Genomic DNA, 19,714 nt, shown 5'->3' on the forward strand with positions numbered 1-19,714 from the left:
CCCTTCTTCATTTTGACTTCAAAATTGAAAATCACTGGCATTTGAGTACAGTGATGATTTTTAAAATTAGCAGGCTGATTCCTCCCCCAGAAAATGCTTTTGCTAATGCAGTCCTGGTGACAACATAGAATACCTATTTTGGGGGGGTACACCTTGGATGACATGGACTTTGAAAATCCAAGTTACACCCTAGATTCCATTCCCCTGTGGTTGCTCATCTGAACCACAGACATGCAGGACCTGTCTGCAAGAGACCTAGGCATCAAGCGGGCTCCACCAGTGAATCATCCCTTTAATGTAGCAAAACCTTAGAGGGAAGACTAGGGAGGATATATTGGTTGTTAGGAAAACGTAGACTACAGCTGGGAAAGGACATCCTCAATTAATAAGATCTAAGGTGCAACTTACATAATTGTTCTAATTTTTAAGAATGTTGGAGAGCATGAAGCATTTCTTTAAGTTGGTAAGAGTTCCCAATAAATGCTTAAATTGTATAGATTTGCATATGGTTTTAGAATATGATTTATAAAGAAGGTGGAGATCCCAGCTCCCTTGATCATGTCTATATATATATGTCTCAGTGTGTGTTCTAGTGCCCTGGGAAGTGTCTTGACACAGAACCTGAGCTGGACAAAGCAGCCTTGATCTGAGTGAGCTAACTGGCACCATGAAAACATTGAGTGTCCTTCTGCTCCTTTCTCTGGCTCTTTTCAGCATTTTCTCAGGTGAGTTTTTTTTTTTTTTCTTAAAGTTATAATACAGTGTTCGTAGTGAACTGGGAATAAGAGTATTTGTCTACCATATTTCAAATTCTAACAATTTTGATATTAAAGACCAATTCTGAGATCATAATGGTGATAATGACTGTGATGATGAAAAAGGTGATAGTAGTGATAAAAAAATATTTTTTGTTGAGCATATTCTATATTTTAAGAATGTACTGAGGGCTTTTATACATTATCTTCAATACACATGTCAAGTATTCGTATCTATATTCTACATATAAAAAAAAACCATGGCACATAGAACTTAAGAGAATTGGCAAAAGACTAGTAAGTAGGAAGTAGAATTTATGACTTGAATCCATGACTTCTGAACATTATAGATGTTTGTTTCATAGAACTAGTCCGGAGGACGAGTAATTTGGTTTCCAAGACAAAAGAAGAATTTCCTGTCCTCATTATTCTTATAATTAAGATTCAAATAACTGAAATTGAAATAAGGAGGATAAAGGCAGCCCAGAGAATGCTTCAGAAAAGTTATGGAATCCTAAAATGCAGAAACATTTATGCTGGTGGTGAATTAATTCTTCAAGCAGGGGAATATCTTTGGCTACTTTAATGAGCAATAGTCATAGATTCTATCAATTCAGATTGTTGAAAGGATAGTTATAGTACAATCTGATATTTTTTTATCACAGCATTGTATGAATAAACAGGGCCACTGTACCTATTTCTTTCCTTCTTTATTATTCTATTCTTTGCTGTTTCAGTGTGAGAAGTGTTGTTGGCATTAGGAGTTCCACAGCAATGGCCAGAAATCAAGATTCAACAGCTCATACCAGAACTGAATCTAAGACTTTTATTGTATCTGTATTTTAAGCCACTGAGCTGGGATCCCTGGGTGGCGCAGCGGTTTGGCGCCTGCCTTTGGCCCAGGGCGCGATCCTGGAGACCCGGGATCGAATCCCACGTCGGGCTTCCGGTGCTTGGACCCTGCTTCTCCTCCTTCTGCCTATGTCTCTGCCTCTCTCTCTCTCTGTGACTATCATAAAAAAAGAAAGAAAAAAGAATGATTTAAACCACTGAGCTAATTAGCCACAACTTAAAATCACATACATAATCCTAAAGATGGAAGAGAGAGAAGCAAAACTGTATTCATGGACATTTTTTTCTCTTTCAAGAATTTAGAAAGCTGTAGCAAGAGAAATATATCGCAGAAAAGAGAATGAGTTTGTCCTTACAAGTCTATATTTGGGTCTATATTTAAAGCTGGTTGAGTATAAAGGGCAGAAGAGTAATTTGGGGATCAAAGAACAAACAACAAAAGCAGTGCCTTCCCCAGCTGCCTGTAACAAGGACTTTGGGGAGAGGCTGCAGGCACTGGAGCCTGGAAGGTCAAAGTTAGAGGAAACTTTCCAACCCAATTTCTCTACAGTGAAGCCAGAGATAATAGGTAGGTCATTCCCATAGTAAATTAGTGACTCAACCAGGACTGTCATATGAATTCCCAAGTCCTTTAACTATTTCCTCTAACTTCCCCTCAACCTCCAAGAAATATTCTCCATCAGGGTCCTGTCCTTATATCACTTTTGAAGTTTCTACAGAGGGCACCTTTATTCTGCAAATCCTGCTTTTCACACATTCAGAGACTACATTGTTTGGATTTTGTGCTTTTTTTTTTTCAGGTGTCTTCAGTCAAGGAGGACAGGTCAGTGTATGTTTTTTACGTATTCTTCAGACCTGGCTGGTATTTGGTTGGTATTCCCTGGCCAGAGGTTTGCCTATGGGTAAAAGAGCAGAAACAATGGACAAGCAGGACAAATACAGAAATCAGAAGTATATCATTTTTTAATTACAGTATCTCTATGAGTATACTGTTTTCAGTTTTAAAGAGTCTAAATGCCCCATCCTCAGATTTTGTTAAAGTGAAATAAGTATAAATAAAAATAGGATGAATCTGGGCAGCCGGAGGGCTCAGTGGTTTAGCGCCTGCCTTCATCCCAAGGCGTGACCCTGGAGACCCCGGATGGAGTCCCACTTGGGCTCCCTGCATGGAGCCTGCTTCTCCCTCCACCTTGCCTCTGCCTCTCTCTGTCTCCTCTCTGTGTATTCTCATGAATAAATAATAAAATCTTAAAAAAAATAGGATGAATCTGTGATAGCACTAATGCTCAGTCACTGATTTCACTGTGTGATCTTGGGCAAGTTACTCAGTTTTTCTGAGCCATAATTTCCACAACTATAGAAAAGGAATAATATTATTCACATAGAATTAGATTTAAGTTATATAAACTATGTGAGAGCATTTGGCAAATTATAGAAGGATGACTTAGTGATCAATCATTAGCAACTTCTAAAGGAGTTATTAGAACAGAGGCTGTTAAGTGTCTTGCCCTGAATATTCACTTAAACTTAAGTACCGTTGGGATTAACAATTGAAATAGGCACAAGTTATCTTCTTTATTTGGTTGATTCTTTTTTTTTTTTAATTTTTATTTATTTATGATAGTCACAGAGAGAGAGAGAGAGAGAGGGGCAGAGACACAGGCAGAGGGAGAAGCAGGCTCCATGCACCGGGAGCCCGACGTGGGATTCGATCCCGGGTCTCCAGGATTGCGCCCTGGGCCAAAGGCAGGCGCTAAACCACTGCGCCACCCAGGGATCCCTGGTTGATTCTTTTTTCCAAATTAATCTACCACCTTTTTCCAGTTTTCTTCTTCTATCAAAAGACAACACAAAACAAGTGGTATTTGTTCTACCAGTCCTGGCCCTGTGTCTATATTGAACGTTTTCACTTGACTTTGGCCTTGGTTCTTGGTTAGCCTCATTGTGCTCAATAACTCTTGGCATCAGAAGTTTCTAGACACTACTGCCAACTGATTGGAGTTGGCAAAGTAGCTGAAAAACATTTTCCAACCCTAGTATACCTTCTGCTCGCATAAGGCTTTTTATTCCTCAAATTTAGCATCTCAGGAATTGAGATACATCTTATAATGGATGATGCCTCATGATTACTGCCAGTGTGCTATATGTGCTTGTGTGTGTGTGTGTGTGTGTGTGTGTGTACGCATGCATGCACATATACACTTGGGTCCTAGTGCATACACACATGGGTTTGTATTGCTATATGTAATTATACATCTTAAAATTTATTTATTCTTATGTTTAAATATATATGGTAGCCAGCCTATGTTAAATATCAAAATAGAGAGAGGACATAAGATCCAGAAAAACATTCTTTATCCCATTCAGTAGTAAAATATGATGAGGCCATTACATACAAATTTAATATATATGGAATTTAACCCCAATTTTCTCATTAACACAGAAGCTGCTTTTCTTCTTTCATTTTGGAATTCCAGATTGGATGTTTAGTGTTTCTAGGGTTCATTGAAAATCTGCTATTTATTGGTTCGTTCCTGTAGATGGACCCCAGTCTTAGACTCTGCTTGCCTGAGGATCCCAGGAGATGCTTCCTCAGTATGCAGATCCTCAGGCACTATGCCAGGCTTGCTGAGTAATAACACACAACTGGGGAGTTTTGAATCTACATTCTAGGTAATTACCTGATGCTGGAAAGCACCTACTTTAGAGTGCCCACACACCCTGGCGACAGTATAAATGAGTCCTTGTTTGAATCCTTGCTGGCTATATGATCCAAGGGGTGTATCTTCCCTACTCACTGCCTTTGTTTCTACATCTCTAAAATGAAAATATGGATTCCATGATCTCTAGAACCCCTTCCGGCCTTGGGTATCTGAATTGGAATGAACCAAGCCTGCCTGACCAAGACTGCTGTCTCTTTTACGCTCAAATATTAAGGGTAGGGATGATGCCACCTTTGAGATGGCATAAAGGCTACATTTCTCTTCTGTGTGTCTGGAAGAATGCTGGCAATCCCAACAACAGGCAGAAATTGAAACTACCCTTGGGAGCATGCCTACTCACGTCTGATCCAGCCAGGACAAAAGGGAAAGAGTTTTCTCTGACCCCAAAGCCAATATTCGCATGCCAAGAAGTCTCTCCATGATGGAGCACCTGATGGGAAATTAGAGTGAACAGTTTAAATTACTGACTTGTAAAAGTTTCACATTCTTTCAAAGAGAGGGTTCAAACTAAACGAAAAGCGTGTTCCTGAACTTTGGGAATTCATAGTTCCATAAAATTTCCCCATAAATTTAAGTGACTACTATGCTGCCAATTCTTTAATTTGCCAAGTAGAAACATTAAATAACAGAAATATAAAAATATAATAATAATAATTAAAAGTAAAACCACTATTTACCATCATCAGCCTTCATTAAAGAAATTATAGGGTAATACCAAAATGCTTCAAATACATGCTCTCAGAACAAGGATAGGTTTTTGAACAGAATACATTTTGCTTTCAGAACCCCTCACTACTTTGTCTTTATTTTTCTTATTTCCCTACTAAGCTGGATATTTGGGAACCATATCCTTAAGGTGCTGTTTAAATGAGTATTCCAGATTGAAATTAATATAACAAACTGCTCAAAAATAAATAATTGTCAACCATTGTCTTTTACAATAATTTTAAGATACATAAGTTTATTTTTGTTGGTATTTTAAGATAAAGGCATGATAAATTTTAGTAGAGTTAGTAAAACAATGTTCCATGGCTAAAATATGTTTGGGGTTACTCATTTTTCCTAATGAGCTTGTACTAACTCATAATTAAGATACTGATAGGAAACCTAAATACAACCTGGCAGTGTTAATCAGCACCTACACTTTAACTACAGATAGGGAAACAGGGTTCAGAAAGAGGACCTACCTCACCCAAGTTTAGCAACAGCAGTAAAGCTGTGCAATCAGCATCTCAGGATGCCCAACTCCACTTTGAGTGAGCGTCTGTGGATTCATGCTACTTCATCTTTTTTTTTTTTAATTGGAGGAGAAGGGCAGACGGAGAGGGAGAGATAATCTTAAACTGGCTCCACACCCAGCATGGTGCCCAGTGTGGGGCTCGATCTCACAACCGTGAGATCATAACCTGAGCCAAAATCAAGAGTTGGACACTCAACTGACTGAATCACCCAGATGCCCTTCCATGCTACTTCTGATCAGCAACAGAGCAGCCATTATGCTGCTCAATATGTGTGAATACATATTGAGCAGCATAATTTTCAGGACAAATACATGTTAGTGTTTTCTATCCTTACTTCTTAAGCAAAGAAATACTATAATGGGATGCCTGGGTGGCTCAGTGGTTGAACGTCTACCTTCGGGTCAGGGCATGAACCTGGGTTCCAGGGATTGAGTCCCACATTGGGCTCCTCGCAGGGAGCCTGCTTCTCCCTCTGCCTATGTCTCTGCCTCTCTCTGTGTCTCATGAATAAATAAATAACATCTTTTAAAAGAAAGAGAAAAAGAAGAAGAAAGAAGAAGAAAGAAAGAAAGAAAGAAAGAAAGAAAGAAAGAAAGAAAGAAAGAAAGAAAAGAAAGAGAAAGAAAGAAATAAAGAAAGAAAGAAAGAAGAAAGAAAGAAAAAGAAAGAAAGAAGAAAGAAAGAAAAGAAAGAAAGAAAGAAAGAGAAAGAAAGAAAGAAAGAAAGAAAGAAAGAAAGAAAGAAAGAAAGAAAGAAAGAAAGAAAGACTATAATGAAAGCAGTAGTTTAGGGGCACCTAAACTAGTATTTTTCAGTAAAGAGAAGAATAGATGAAGTCCTACACTCTAGGGTGTGTGTGGGGCGGGGGGGCGGGGGGGTATGTGTGTATGTGTGTGTGTGTGTGATTGTGTGTTTGCAAACTTTCACTGGCTTTATTTGTAGAACTAAAGTGCTAGACTAAAATATCAATGATCCTGACTCTTTAGTTGATTTATTAACTGTACAAACTCATTTTCCAGATAATTTAAATAATCTGGTAGTCACCATTAGCAAAAGACACAGATTATTCCAGAATATTTTAGAAGGCACAGTTCTTTGAAGAACCACAAGGGGTCAGACTGATACTAAACATTGGCACCCAAGTGCACAGACGTGGTCTCTGGAAGCTGAACTGAGGGAATAAATAGAGATGCTTGTTAAATCCAACACCAATTAAAAAAAAAAAATCAGGAAATTCACTAAAAATGGGATAAGAAATAATGGGCTCCAGAAATTGTAGACTGTGATACAATTTACATTGTTAGTATGCATAGTAGCAATCTTCCACATACCTGGAGCTTTGACAAAGTGTTTTCAAAGGATTCATTATTAAGATAATCCCAGAAGATAGGCATTGCCAGCCCTGTTAAAGATGAAGAAACTTAAGCTCAGAGCAGTGAAGTTTTTGTACAAGGTAATGTAGCTAGTCAGTGAAAGAAGCAAAATTCAAACCTAGGTGTGTCTACAGAACAATCCTGCAACATGACAGAGCAGTAGGGGGTTTTAAAAGATTGGGGGAGAGGGCAATTTCAGCTCTCCTGGATTTTCTAAATCCCTCACAGGGGAAACTTTAAAGGAGAAAAAAAAAACTAATCCTACCATCCCCTTTAGCCTAGACCTGCTTTGACCTCCACTGAAAAGCCAGTTGTTTGGATTCCATGTACAGAAATCTAAAATACAAACAATAGGAGAGAGGAGATTTGGACACAAGAAAGACATGACGTGAGGCATCTGGGTGGCTCAGTGGTTAAGTGTCTACCTTTGGCTCAGGTCGTGATCCCAGGGTGCTGGGATCGAGTCCCGCATTGGGCTCCCCGCAGGGAGCTTGCTTCTCCCTCTGCCTGTGTCTCTGCCTCTCTCTCTGTCTCTCATGAGTAAATAAACAAAATCTTTTAAAGAGAAGGAAAGAAAGACATGACATTCAGAAACCTTAGCCCACTTCTCCTCAAGTTGTGAGAGCCATGGCCTCCTTCTAGTCCCAGCCTGCTGTTTCCCCTCTTTCCCCCTGCTCTCTGCTACACAGAGGGGATTTCTGGCTGTCCCTGCAAAGGCATCCTTTACCTTCCCCAACCTTCACGGCTCTCAGAGAGTGGTCCTTTTCTGACCCCAGTCACCATGCTGGAATTTCTCATACAGTAAGTGAAGAGGGACCTCTGGACGTGGAGGAGGAAGCATTTAGGCAAAAGTTGTTATTTCTCCCATCCAATTGAAGAACTAGGACTGAGCTTTTTTTAGCCACTCTATTGAGTGGAAGGGTCAATAGAGGTGGAAGGGTCCTCAGAGACCATCTAGTCTGATGGTACAGTTAGAGCAAGCCTGCAATAAGAAGCTTATTTTCCATACTCCTAGCCCAGGTCTACTTCAACTATTCTACGCTGATTTTCCACGATTCTTATATGATCGCCTTTGATCCTTAGAACAATGGTAGGGATGAAGCGTGGAAACCGTTATTTTTTTTCAAGTTTCTATTAAGCAAATAGAGGCTTAGATATTGAGTACTTTGTCCAAGCTAGCACAACTGGTTAATGGTGTGTACAAAACAAATTTCTTCACAGGATTGATCGGCTCACTTCAGGTATCAGCAGGGGCCAGTACAATTTGAAAGTGTGAAGTGTGTCTATGTTCTAAGGAAGTCTGTTCATATACCATTTGATAGTATTGGTCTTGATTGTTGAAATTTTGTATTCTTTCTATTCATTCCCAGGGGGCACTGGAAGGGGAAAATCGGGCTTGGGGAGGGAGGTGGTTCTAGACTCTCTCAACAGTGAAGGCCCTCCCCAACTGCCTCTTGCATGTCTGCTTTCTAAAGGACAAAAGAGGCTGGATGGCAAGATCAAAGGGCCAACTGCCAGGGAAAGGAGTCTTAAGGAGGCGTCTCTCTCATGTAAGAGACTTTCTTTTTTCTTTTTCTCACTGACAAGAGAGAGTGGGGGGGGGAAAGAAAAGAAAAGAAAGGAAAGAAAAAGAAAAAGAGGAAGGAGGGAAGGAAGAGAAGGAAGGAAGGAAGGAAGAAAAGAAAAAGCAAGAAGCATTTAAAGTCAAAAAACAACTCTCCAAATAATTAAGTGTTGGAGCAAAACGTCATACCTTTAGTGTTTGCCTCACTCCTTATATAAGGAGTAAGGATCTGCATACATCATTAATTTACTTCTGAATACAATAACCACAGAAATGGGTTTCCTGTGTTTCAAAGAAAAAGGCTGTTACATTTAATAAGTTCTAGTTAAGCAGACAAGGAAAAGCTATTTTCTATTTCAGAAAGTTTTACATTGTGCGCACGTGTGCTCGTGTGTGTGTGTGTGTGTGTGTGTGTGTGTGTGTGTGTGTTTAAGCTTGCCGTCCAAAGCTTCTCTTCTGAGGGATAGTTCCACCGACAGGATGCACTAATGTCACTGTCACCGTGCTTATGTTGGTAGATTGACTGTGGTGAGTTCCGGGATCCCAAGGTCTACTGCACTCGGGAATCTAACCCCCACTGTGGCTCTGATGGCCAGACATATGGCAATAAATGTGCCTTCTGTAAGGCGATGGTGTAAGTATCATACTCAACAAAATCAGAAACATAGAAAGCTTAGAGAAAATTTATCATCAATAAAAATATTATTTTACCCAAATTACTTTCCGACATTTTATTTTATATCAAATTATATATTGCTAAGTTACCATTTTCTGTTCATTCCTTTTTTTCACTTTGTTGAAAAAGAGCCTTTCAACAAAGAATAGTGGAAAAGATTATCCTTTATATGCAGACTAGTCAAACTTTACATAGTACACTAGGAAGATTCTATTAAGGACCAATATATATTGAATTTCATGTTTGTAAGGAACAGAACAGATGCTATAGATTTTAGGCAAAGATTTCGACCTTTCCAAGGATTTGGCTTATAATCAATAAAAAATTCAATCAATCGATCTTTAAGTCTAATTGATTACTCTAAAACCAGAGAAATTATAAACCTTGCTTAAGCCAGGTAAAAGTCTCTTACTCCTCACCACTGTCTTCATTTTCTTGTATTAGAGTTTCTTCTGTGAATGTCTTAATTTCTCTCAACTTTGCTATAAAATTTTAGGAATTTTATATTTTTAATATAGCTCCCTATTAAAAATAACAGGCCAGACACATAGAATAAAATTAATAAATATTGAATCAACACCTAATATGTGCCTACTTGCTTACGTACAATATCTGATTAATTAACACCAAATTTTCCCAGAAGAAAGGCAGTAGGGTAAAAAGAGATTTGATGTAATGGACACATATTACTGAGAAGGACTGAATATATGACCTGCTAAAGTGCCAAATATCTGAATGTTAGGTTCAGTCTCTTATATCTTCTATCAGGACTATGACACTAAAGTCCCTTTGCCATTATCTCTCCTTCACTTTTACTTTTCTGGTTGTATACATGTTTACTCTCAGAGAATGAACAATTGAAAACAAAAGGTCCAACCTGGGTAAAATTCTGAAATTTGTTTTAAGATTCCTGTTTTCTGTAATTTGTCCAGATGTCATCTCCAAGTACATTTAGTTGCCCTCTGCCAAATCATAAAAGTGGATACCTGTAGAACCAAATGATGGCATGGACTCTAAATAGTTAAACCTTTTTTCAACCTTTGTCATGAATACTAATGATGTTGCACTGAGCATACATGTGTATTTCTCTTTTATAGGAAAAGTGGTGGGAAGATCAATCTAAAACATCAAGGAGAATGCTGAATTTTCTGCAGTGTTTGTGGTGACTTCTAGCCACTTCTTGTCTCACTTCTGTTTTTCTCGAATGGGTCCCTTAAATTTATAAAGATATACTGTCTACACTGCCTGGCTCTTGGGTAGTTCAATATACACCTACTTCCCTGGCTTTGCTTGTCAATAAAGTAAATTCTGTAGAATCATTGCTGTGTTTTTACTTTGAGATGAAGAAGACATACAGATACAATATGGAATAATTGACCTGGCATAAACTTGGATAAAAAGACCTGGTTTGTTTTTTTTATCTAAATCAACCAAGCAGTCACTGTGGGATCTTGGGAAAATCCCCTTCCCTCCCTTATTCTTGAAGTTGCCATGTAGATGATGAAGGATTTTTAACAATGTGACAATACATTAATTAGGTTTACAATTATTTTGCAATACCTATTATTTAAGTCATAAGTCACATAATATCACTCCTTCCTAATTTTAGGAAAAGTACTTTATATAAAACTAAAACATTCATCCTCTCTAGACCACAGTTTTCTCATCTCTTTGGAATGGTACATTTATGCACATAGATATTACCTTTTATGTGTACCTTTTATGTATATTAAGTCAGACCTAACCAAACTAGGGGATGCATCTGGTATTTAGATAAAGAGCCAGAGAGATTAGGTTATGCTAGGGAAAATATACACCTTCTACCCTTTCAAGTGTGGGATTTGTACTCTTCCATGCTTAAAGAGTATTCCCCTTGCTGGAGAAAAAGGCCCACTGCTCATTAATGAAATTAAGCTTTTCTTTTCCTTTTTAGTTTCTACTCCCTGATAAAATTTAGTTACTTCCAATGTAGACACACAGGCATTCTGTGGAGTTTGGAAACTGTCATTGTGCATCTTTGAACATATTGCCTCTCGATGTGGCCCACTCCTCCTCTCTCCTATTGGAACCGTCCCCTCCAGCTGGGCCAGGGTCCTGTCAGCTGTCCACACAGAGTATCTATTTCCACCTCGTTGTCCTGTCCTGCCTGGAATGGCTCTTGTGCCACCTTGTGCCACTCTGTCTACCCTTTTTTCCTCATACAAATCTCTTACCTATCTCTTAAGACTACCATTGATTTCAAGGCTTATTTCAGGGTCCATAACTGGATAAATAATTAAATTGCTATCTCTTAATAGTTCTGAGCTATTCTTTGGAGATGGAAGGGAAGCACATAAAAAATAAACCACAGAAGGCCAGAAATCTTGTATTTCTTAGAAAGAAGAGGCAAGTCACACATACAATAATGGTCAAGATATAGGAATTTGGGTTCAGAAATGTATACATTTGTCAAACCTCAGTGAATACATACTTAAGATTTATGTGTACCATAGTTTGCAAATTTGACATCAAAAGAAAAGAATGTAAACATGTAGTGTTGTCTCTTTTTTACATGTAGTATAGTCTTAAATGTGATATGTATAGTGAATTTTTTAAGAGAGAATGTTACTGATGTCTGCAATTTACTTTGAATTGCATCTAAGATGCATTAATGGACAGATACATGACAAACCTAGCATAGTAAAATAGTAATGGTACAATCTAGCAGGTGGTTTTAAAGGGGTTCACTATAAAAGTATTTTAATATTGCTGTTTGTTTAAAGTTTTTCAGTAAAAATGTTTTTTTAATGATTTTTAAAAGCACAGAGAAGCAAATATTCAGGGGCACCTGGGTGGCTCAGTGGTTGAACGTCTGCCTTCTCGGCTCAGGTCATGATCCCAACTGGGATCGAGTCCTGCATTGGGCTCCACGCGGGAAGCCTGCTTCTCCCTCTGCCTATGTCTCTGCTTCTCTCTCTCATGAATAAATACATATTTTTTTTAAAAAAAGAAGCAAATATTCATAATTCTGTTAATGCTCCTCACTATTTTGATGGTCAGGACAGAACACACTGTTTTAAGCATGGTTTGTACTCTTCTCTTCAAAGCATAAGAAAATAATTCATTTGATCTGAACACTCTTATCTATCCTTATACCTTCAAATGACCATGGGTTCATTGTCAAAACCAGATCATACCAAATTTATAATCACTATCCTCAGGCATTTTTCTTTCCCTGCCAAATCTTGCCAAGTCATCTGTTTACCTCTTATGGGTATTTTTAAACTAAATTCACTGCAGAAATGATGTGCTGTGTCAGTGATGAGGCTGAGTGAGGGGGGCCTTTCTGGTGGCTTGTCTGTGTCTATGTAAAGTTTTCTTGAAGTAGTATACATAAACATATGCACACCACTCTCACACTCTAAAATTGCAAAGGGAACAACGGGGGGGGGGGGAAGCCATAGAAAATAGTAGCAAAGATAAAAGACCAAAATAACTCACCACAAACAATTAGGTTTACCAATATATCACTGATTACCCATATTCCCAGTGATCAGCACCCAAATATTATCACATTTATATTTAGCAATACTTGTGAAGTTGCAGCCCCATTTTATGCAAGAGGAGGCTGAGGTAGAAAGATATAAATGATTTGTCCACGATCTCACAGCCAAGAAGTTACAGGGCCTCTATTTACTCAAGATGACCACATTAATCACATATTCCTAAACTACCTTTCACATAATTATAGTTATTTGAGTGATTTGGATATAAGTGTTGAATTGGAGGGATTAGTCCTATATATTTAGAGACATCAGAATTAAAAGTATTCATGAACTTAGCAAAGGCTTAAAATAACATATAAAGAAGGTGACAGTATCTATCATAATTCCTAATGTGTGAACACTGATGTTAATTTTGTGAAAGGGCTACAGCCATAGTCTGAGAAGACCTGGTTCAAAGAGGCCACTAACTCTGAAAGAGGCATTCTGTGAAGTCTTCTTGATCTTTCTCTGACTTTCTTCTTTTCTTCCCCAGAGCTGGTATCTGTGACTACAGAGTTTGGGTGCATTTCAGTTCTGTAACTTGACCTAAAGGAAAATAAGCAGAACGTATGTGAGAAGATTTATATCTAACCCAAAGAGAGAAAGGTATCCTTTCATGGCCCCATTTAGCTCACTAGTTACTCTTTAGATCTGATAAGACACGTACACTAAAAGAATGCACAACATAAAGCACAATCCCATAAGTTTTGGTATATTGTGTCTCCATTTTCATTTGTCTCAAGTGTTTTTTTTTTTTTAATGTCCCCTTGATTTCTCCTTTGTCCATTGGGTTTTTTGTGGAAATGTATTATTTAACTTCCATATATTTGTGAGTTTTCCAATTGTCCTCCTATTATTAACTTACAGATCAATAACTGTGTAATCAGAAAAGATATTGATTTGACTCCAATTTTCTTAAATTTGTTAAGAATTGTTTTGAGGCCTAACAAATGATCTATCCTAAAGAATGCTCTGTATGCACTTGAGAAGAATGTGCATTCTGCTGCTATTGGATGCATTGTTCTGCTCCACTTCATCCATCTGGCCTAAAATGTAGTTCAAATTCAATATTTTCTTTTTAATGTTATGTCTAGATGATTTATCATCTGTTGAAGTGGGATATTGAAGTTCCCTACTATTATTGCATTGTTATCTATTTCTCCCAACAGTTCTATTAATATTTGCTTTATAAATTTAGATGCTCCAACATTGGGTACATATATATTCAAATTGTTACATCCTATTGATGACTTGATATTTTATCATTATATAATGACCTTCTTCTTCACTTGTTAAAGTCTTAAGGAAAGAAATTAAAGAAGACACAAATAAATGGAAAGGTATTCTGTGTTCATAGACTGGGGAGAATTAATATTGTTAAAATGTCCATAGTACCTAAACTATTCTACAGTTTCAATGCAATTTCTATCAAAATTCCAATGATATATTTCACAGAGATAGAAAAAAAATCCTAAAATTCATATGGAACCACAAAACACCCTGAAAAACTAAAGTTATAGAGGAAGTCTTGAGAAGGAAGAGCAAAGCTGGAGATATGACTCATACTAATTTTAGATCATATTATAAAGCTGTAGTATTCAAAGCAGTGTGGTAATGGCTTAACTGTGAACCAATGGAACAGAATAGAGAAACCCAGAAATAAACTCACAAATAAATGATCATTTAATCTTTGAGAAAGTGCCAAGAATACAAAGTAGGAAAAGTAGTCTTTTCAGTAAATGGCTTTGGAAAAGCTGGATCTCCACATGCAAAAGGATGAAAATGGACCTTTATCTTAGACTATATACAAAACCCAACTTGAAATGGATTAAAGACTTAAACATAAAACCTTGAGTTGTAAAACTCCTGGAAGAAAACTAAGGGAAAATCTCATGAGTTTGGCTTTGACGGTGACTTTCTGGATAGGGCATCAAAAGCACAAGCAACAAGTGCAAAACTAAGCAAGTGAGATTACATCACCCTAAAAAGCTTCTGCACAGCAAAAGAAATGATCACCTAAATGAAAAGGGAACCTACAGAGTGAGGAAGATACTTGCAAACCATGTATCTGATAAGGGGTTAATATCCAAAATATATAAGGAACTCATGCAACTCAAAAATCTTTTAAATTGATTAAAGAATGGGTAGAGAAACTGAACAAATTTTCCCAAGAAGACATACAAATGGCCAAAAAACACATGGAAAGATGCTCAACATCACTAAGCATTAGGAAAATGCAGATTGAAACCACAATGCAATATTGCCTCAACACCTGTTAGGATGGCTATTATCAAAAATTCGAAAGGTAACAAGTTTTGGCAAGGATGTGGAGAAAAAAGAAGCTTCATACATTGTCAGTGGGATTGCAAATCAGTTCAGCCATTGTGGAAAACAGTACAAAGACTTCTCAAAAAAATTAGAAACAAAACTACCATGTGATTCAGCAGTTCCATTTTTAGGTATGTATCTGGAGGAAATAAGATCCAGATCTCAAAGAGATAGCTATGCTCCCATGTTCACTGCAGCCTTATTCACAATAGCCAAGATATGGAAACAACCTAAATGGCTGTCGGCAGGAATAAAGAAAATTTTATAGATGTTGTTAAAGGATAAACTGAGGCACACTAAAATTTACACATTTATTCAGGTAAATGCCAATTCAAATCAAGCAGCACTAAACTTAAAATTGTTAGGACCACCAACAGAAGCTAGAGGAAAGGCTTTTACACAGAAGCTGTGGAAGGAAAGCTAAGTAGTTCCTTCATTGGCTATACCTAAAGCAGTTGCCTTATTTGGGAAAGCCAAGTTGGCTGTTTGCAATTAGTTTTTCCTACATTCCATTTCCTCGGACTCATGCTCATTGACTTTGGCTTCACTTGGATTTGCTTATTACTACATAGGCTACCAAGGCATTACAGCCACTTCAGTCCAATGTCCTCCTAAGTGTTACTTAGCCAGAGGGAGAGAGTGTGTGATATATATATATATATATATATATATATATATATATAAAGGAAATGGAACTTGAGAGAGAGAGAGAGAAAATCCTACCTTTTGCAATAGCAAGGAAGAACCTAGTGGACATTGTGCTAAATATAATAGCCAGACACAGAAAGACAAATGCTGTATAATGCAGAATCTGAAAAAGTCAAAGTCGCAGAACCAGAAAGAATGGTGGTTGCCAGCCTGGGAAGAGAATGCAGAATAGGAGGCTGTTGGCCAAAGGGTACAAATTTTAATTATAAGATGAATACATGAATAAGTTTTGGCGGTTTGTTGTACAGCATAGTGACCATAGTTAATACCATAGTTTTGAAAAAGTATGTAAGATCATTAACTGAGAAAAGGAAGAAGTAGTGGGAGAGGAAACCACACAATTCTGAGGTTGAACAATAGCAGTTACCTGAATTATTTTATTTTTCATACAAATAATTTGACTTCATAAATACAGTCCTCAAGTTCTCATCACACAGAAAATTGTTCACGCAGTAATATCGAACCCATTTTGTAGTAATAATTTTGTTAGATGTGTGTTGCTTTGAAAACAGTTTTACAGACTTAAGCAGACGTCATTAAAAGCTTTCACACTGAGCATTTCGAGAGGTGCTGAGCCCCACCTACAAGTGTCATAATTAATTATAGGTTAATTTCTTGGTCTTACTGACAACCTTCATACTCTTTTATGTAAGCGAAACCAGCAGAATCTCAAGAACACATCACTGCATGACTTCGTTCACATCTTCCTAAGGACATCTACTTTTTGTTTCTCAAATCCTAGAATCTGGGAAGAGATTTGCCTCCTCTTACTAATACACTCTTTGTGTGGCCTGTTTGAAGTAAAGTGTTGTACCATGCTGCCTAGATGGGAAAATACAATACTGCAAAAACACACCAACAGAGAAGCTCTGTGGGATAGAAATAGGCCAGCTAGATGACTAAAACAAAAAGATAGCAAAGGGAATAATGATTCTTTTTTGTGGATTTCCTTCTTTACTTCTCCAGCTAAAATGACATCTCAATGGGAGCCTTGGCAGCCTTCGTGCTCCTCATCAACTGTATCTGTGTTAGACATCATTGCTCTTGGTCCATCTGTACCAGCAATAGACTGTCCATCTATTTTCTCCAGGGATGTTGAGTCCTTTGGAAGAAACTGGATTTGGAGTTTGACGTCCTCCTAGCAATTGTGGGTTAAATCCTAACTTTCTAGGCGTCAATACTATCACATGTGCAATAATAAGAAGACCTGACAGATTTAGGAAAAATGAATAAATGTATATAAAGTCTCCATGCAAACTGTAAAGTGATACATTACATACCTATAAGGAGATATGCTTTTATTTATTTATTTATTTATTTTTTTTTTTTTTTTTTTGAGATCCCTGGGTGGCGCAGCGGTTTGGCGCCTGCCTTTGGCCCAGGGCATGATCCTGGAGACCCGGGATCGAATCCCACGTCGGGCTCCCGGTGCATGGAGCCTGCTTCTCCCTCTGCCTGTGTCTCTGCCTCTCTCTCTCTCTGTGACTATCATAAATAAATAAAAAAAATTAAAAAAAAAAAAAAAGAGATATGCTTTTAAAAACAACAGTTTCAGAGGAAAATATCCAGTTCTGGGGAAACAGCTCAGAAGTGCATTCCATAGGCTTACTGAGAATAAACTAAAGCTTCATTGCAATTTTCACTTTTGTCCTTAGTTTCTGATATGCTTATCTTCTTTTTTAAAATTAATAGATACTGTTTATAGAGCTCCACTAAGTTCATAGCAAAATTGAGCAGGAAATACATAGAATTCTTAAATATACCCTCCCCTCCTTCTCCCCTATTGACAACCCCCATAGTGGGGTGCATTACTTACAATCAACATTGACCTATCATTATTAACCAAAGCCTCTAGTTTAAAATAGGGTTGCTTTTGGTGTTATACGTGCTCTGGGTTTTGACAAAAGCATCAACATGCATCTACTATCATGTCCTGCAGAATGGTTTCAAAGCCCTCCAAATCCTCTGTGCTCTACCTATTCATCCCTCTCTCCTGCTGAACTCGTGACAATCACCATTTTTTACTGTGTTTTACTGTCGACGAGGAGAGCACAGGTACAAGAAATGTAACCAAAATTAGATTTCCTTACAACTTGCAGCCCAGGGATAAATACCAGAGACATGCAAAGTGTGACTCAAGCAACTCCCAGCTGCCTTAATGTTGATGTTTTGCTAGAGACTAAATGCAGCCTTATCTTAATAACAGCCAGACCTCCAGGACACTGTAACTCCTCTTTAACACGCAGAAACCCCTTTAGAGACCTAAGTTATTTCTACCCTCCCCCATCCCAAATTTAAAAGTATATCAATAGTCTCTCTTCACAGTCCAGTGCAGCTCCTTTTGCCCGTGGGTCCTATCTCCGTGCTATAACAAAAACACTTTTTTGCACCATAAAATGTCTCAAGAATTCTTTCTTGACTGTTGCACCCCATGACCCCACATCACCGTCTCTATAGTTTCACTTTTTCCAGGATGTCATTCACTTGGAATCACATGTTATATAACTCTGTATAGTTTCTGCATTCTGATTTCAGTGTGGCAGGGGGGATGTCCCCAACACCATCAAGCAATTCTTGGACAGCGGCTGGGTGTCCCATACTCAACTCAGAGATAGCATCAGATTCCACAGGTCAAGGGGCCCCTCACCCATTTCAGGAGCCGATGGCAAGCCCAGGCTGTCACGTGTGCTTCTGACTGAAGGGCTACAGATTAGAAGTTCCAGTCATGGGCAACTCAGGTGGCTCAGTGGTTTAGCGCCGCTTTCAGCCCAGGGCCTGATTCTGGAGACCTGGGATCGAGTCTCATATCAGGCTCCCTGCATGGAGCCTGCTTCTCCCTCTGCCCGTGTCTCTGTCTCTCTCTCTCTCTCTCTCTCTCATGAATGAATAAAATCTTTAAAAAAAAAAAAAAACAACAGAAGTTCCAATCACAAGTCCAGGTTGTTACTTGAATTTCTGACCAACCCAGAAGCTCTCCAAACCCTACCCTGTGGTGTTTTTTTCATGAAGGGTTCATTGTAAAGCATGACTGATAAAATCATTGGCCACTGGGAACTGATTCAACCTCTAGCTCCTCTCTCCTCTGCAGAGGTCAGGAGAGTGGGCCTGAAAATTCTGAACCACTAATCTTGTGGTTGACTCCTCTGGCAACCAGCCCAAGCCTTAAATTCTTTCCAAAAGTCATTCATTAACATAACCAAAGGTAACCTGTAGCATCCTCAATGCTTAAGGAATTCCAAGGGTTTGAGGAGCTGTGAGCCAGGAACCACAGAAGACCAAATATATATATAAGAATAAATTGCAGTATTGAAGTAGTCTATTAGGTTGACTTCTTTTACTTAAAAATACACATTTAAATTTCCTCTTTGTCTTTCTGGGACTGCTCTATATCCTTGTTACCATTTGATATTGTCAGTGCTTTGGATTTTAGCCATTCTAGTAGGTGTGTAGTGACATCACATTGTTTTTAACTTGCAATTCCCCAAAAACATATGATGTTGAGCATCTTTTCATAAGTTCTTGACTGTCTGTATATCTCCTTTGGTAAGGTAAAGTTCAGATCTTTTGCCCATTTTTAAATTGAATTGTTCATTTTCTTCTCATTGAGTTTTAAGAGATTTTTTTGGTATATTTTGAGTAAGTCCTTTGTTATGTATATCTTTGGAAATATTTTCTACCAGTCAGTGGCTTACCTTCTCATTCCCTTGATTGTTCTCTTCAGTGAAGAAATGTTGGATTTTAATGAAGTCTTGAGACAAGGAAACTGAAAGTCCCCACAAAAATCTGCTTTTTGCTCCTTTTCCTGCTTCTATTCTTGCTAGGTCCTGCACCCCCACCCCACTTTACACTTGCCTTGTAAATAGCATATGTCTTCCTTGCAACAGAAAAGGAGTTAATGATTCTCTAGGATAAATAGCATCTAAAGAAGGACCAGGTGAGAATGTAACAGGATGCAGAAAAACTGAAAATA

At 38.1% G+C, this 19,714-nt stretch overlaps 1 protein-coding gene and 1 long non-coding RNA gene across 3 annotated transcripts; one reads left to right on the forward strand and one right to left on the reverse strand.

Annotated features, from left to right (window-relative positions):
- The first annotated feature begins 333 nt into the window (after positions 1–333).
- On the forward strand, positions 334–10,491 carry LOC140633610 (serine protease inhibitor Kazal-type 6). Of its 2 annotated transcripts, XM_072826417.1 has the most exons (6): positions 334–463; positions 582–725; positions 2,408–2,430; positions 8,420–8,494; positions 9,027–9,142; positions 10,282–10,491. In XM_072826417.1, the coding sequence occupies exons 2-6, from the start codon at positions 668–670 to the stop codon at positions 10,325–10,327; spliced, it is 318 nt and encodes a 105-aa protein (XP_072682518.1). In that variant the 5' UTR covers positions 334–463; positions 582–667; the 3' UTR covers positions 10,328–10,491. The 2 variants fall into 2 exon arrangements, with proteins under 2 accessions (XP_072682518.1, XP_072682519.1); XM_072826418.1 differs by lacking the exon at positions 8,420–8,494.
- Positions 1,593–18,567, reverse strand: LOC140633612 (uncharacterized). Its single transcript, XR_012031190.1, has 4 exons — positions 18,392–18,567; positions 13,138–13,254; positions 4,671–4,760; positions 1,593–2,503 (listed from the first exon to the last, which is right to left on the reverse strand). It is a non-coding gene; the product is annotated as an uncharacterized lncRNA (long non-coding RNA).
- Between the last annotated feature and the right edge of the window lie 1,147 nt (positions 18,568–19,714).

Source organism: Canis lupus, chromosome 5 (genome assembly GCF_048164855.1).
Source record: "Canis lupus baileyi chromosome 5, mCanLup2.hap1, whole genome shotgun sequence".
NCBI classification, from domain to species: domain Eukaryota; kingdom Metazoa; phylum Chordata; class Mammalia; order Carnivora; family Canidae; genus Canis; species Canis lupus.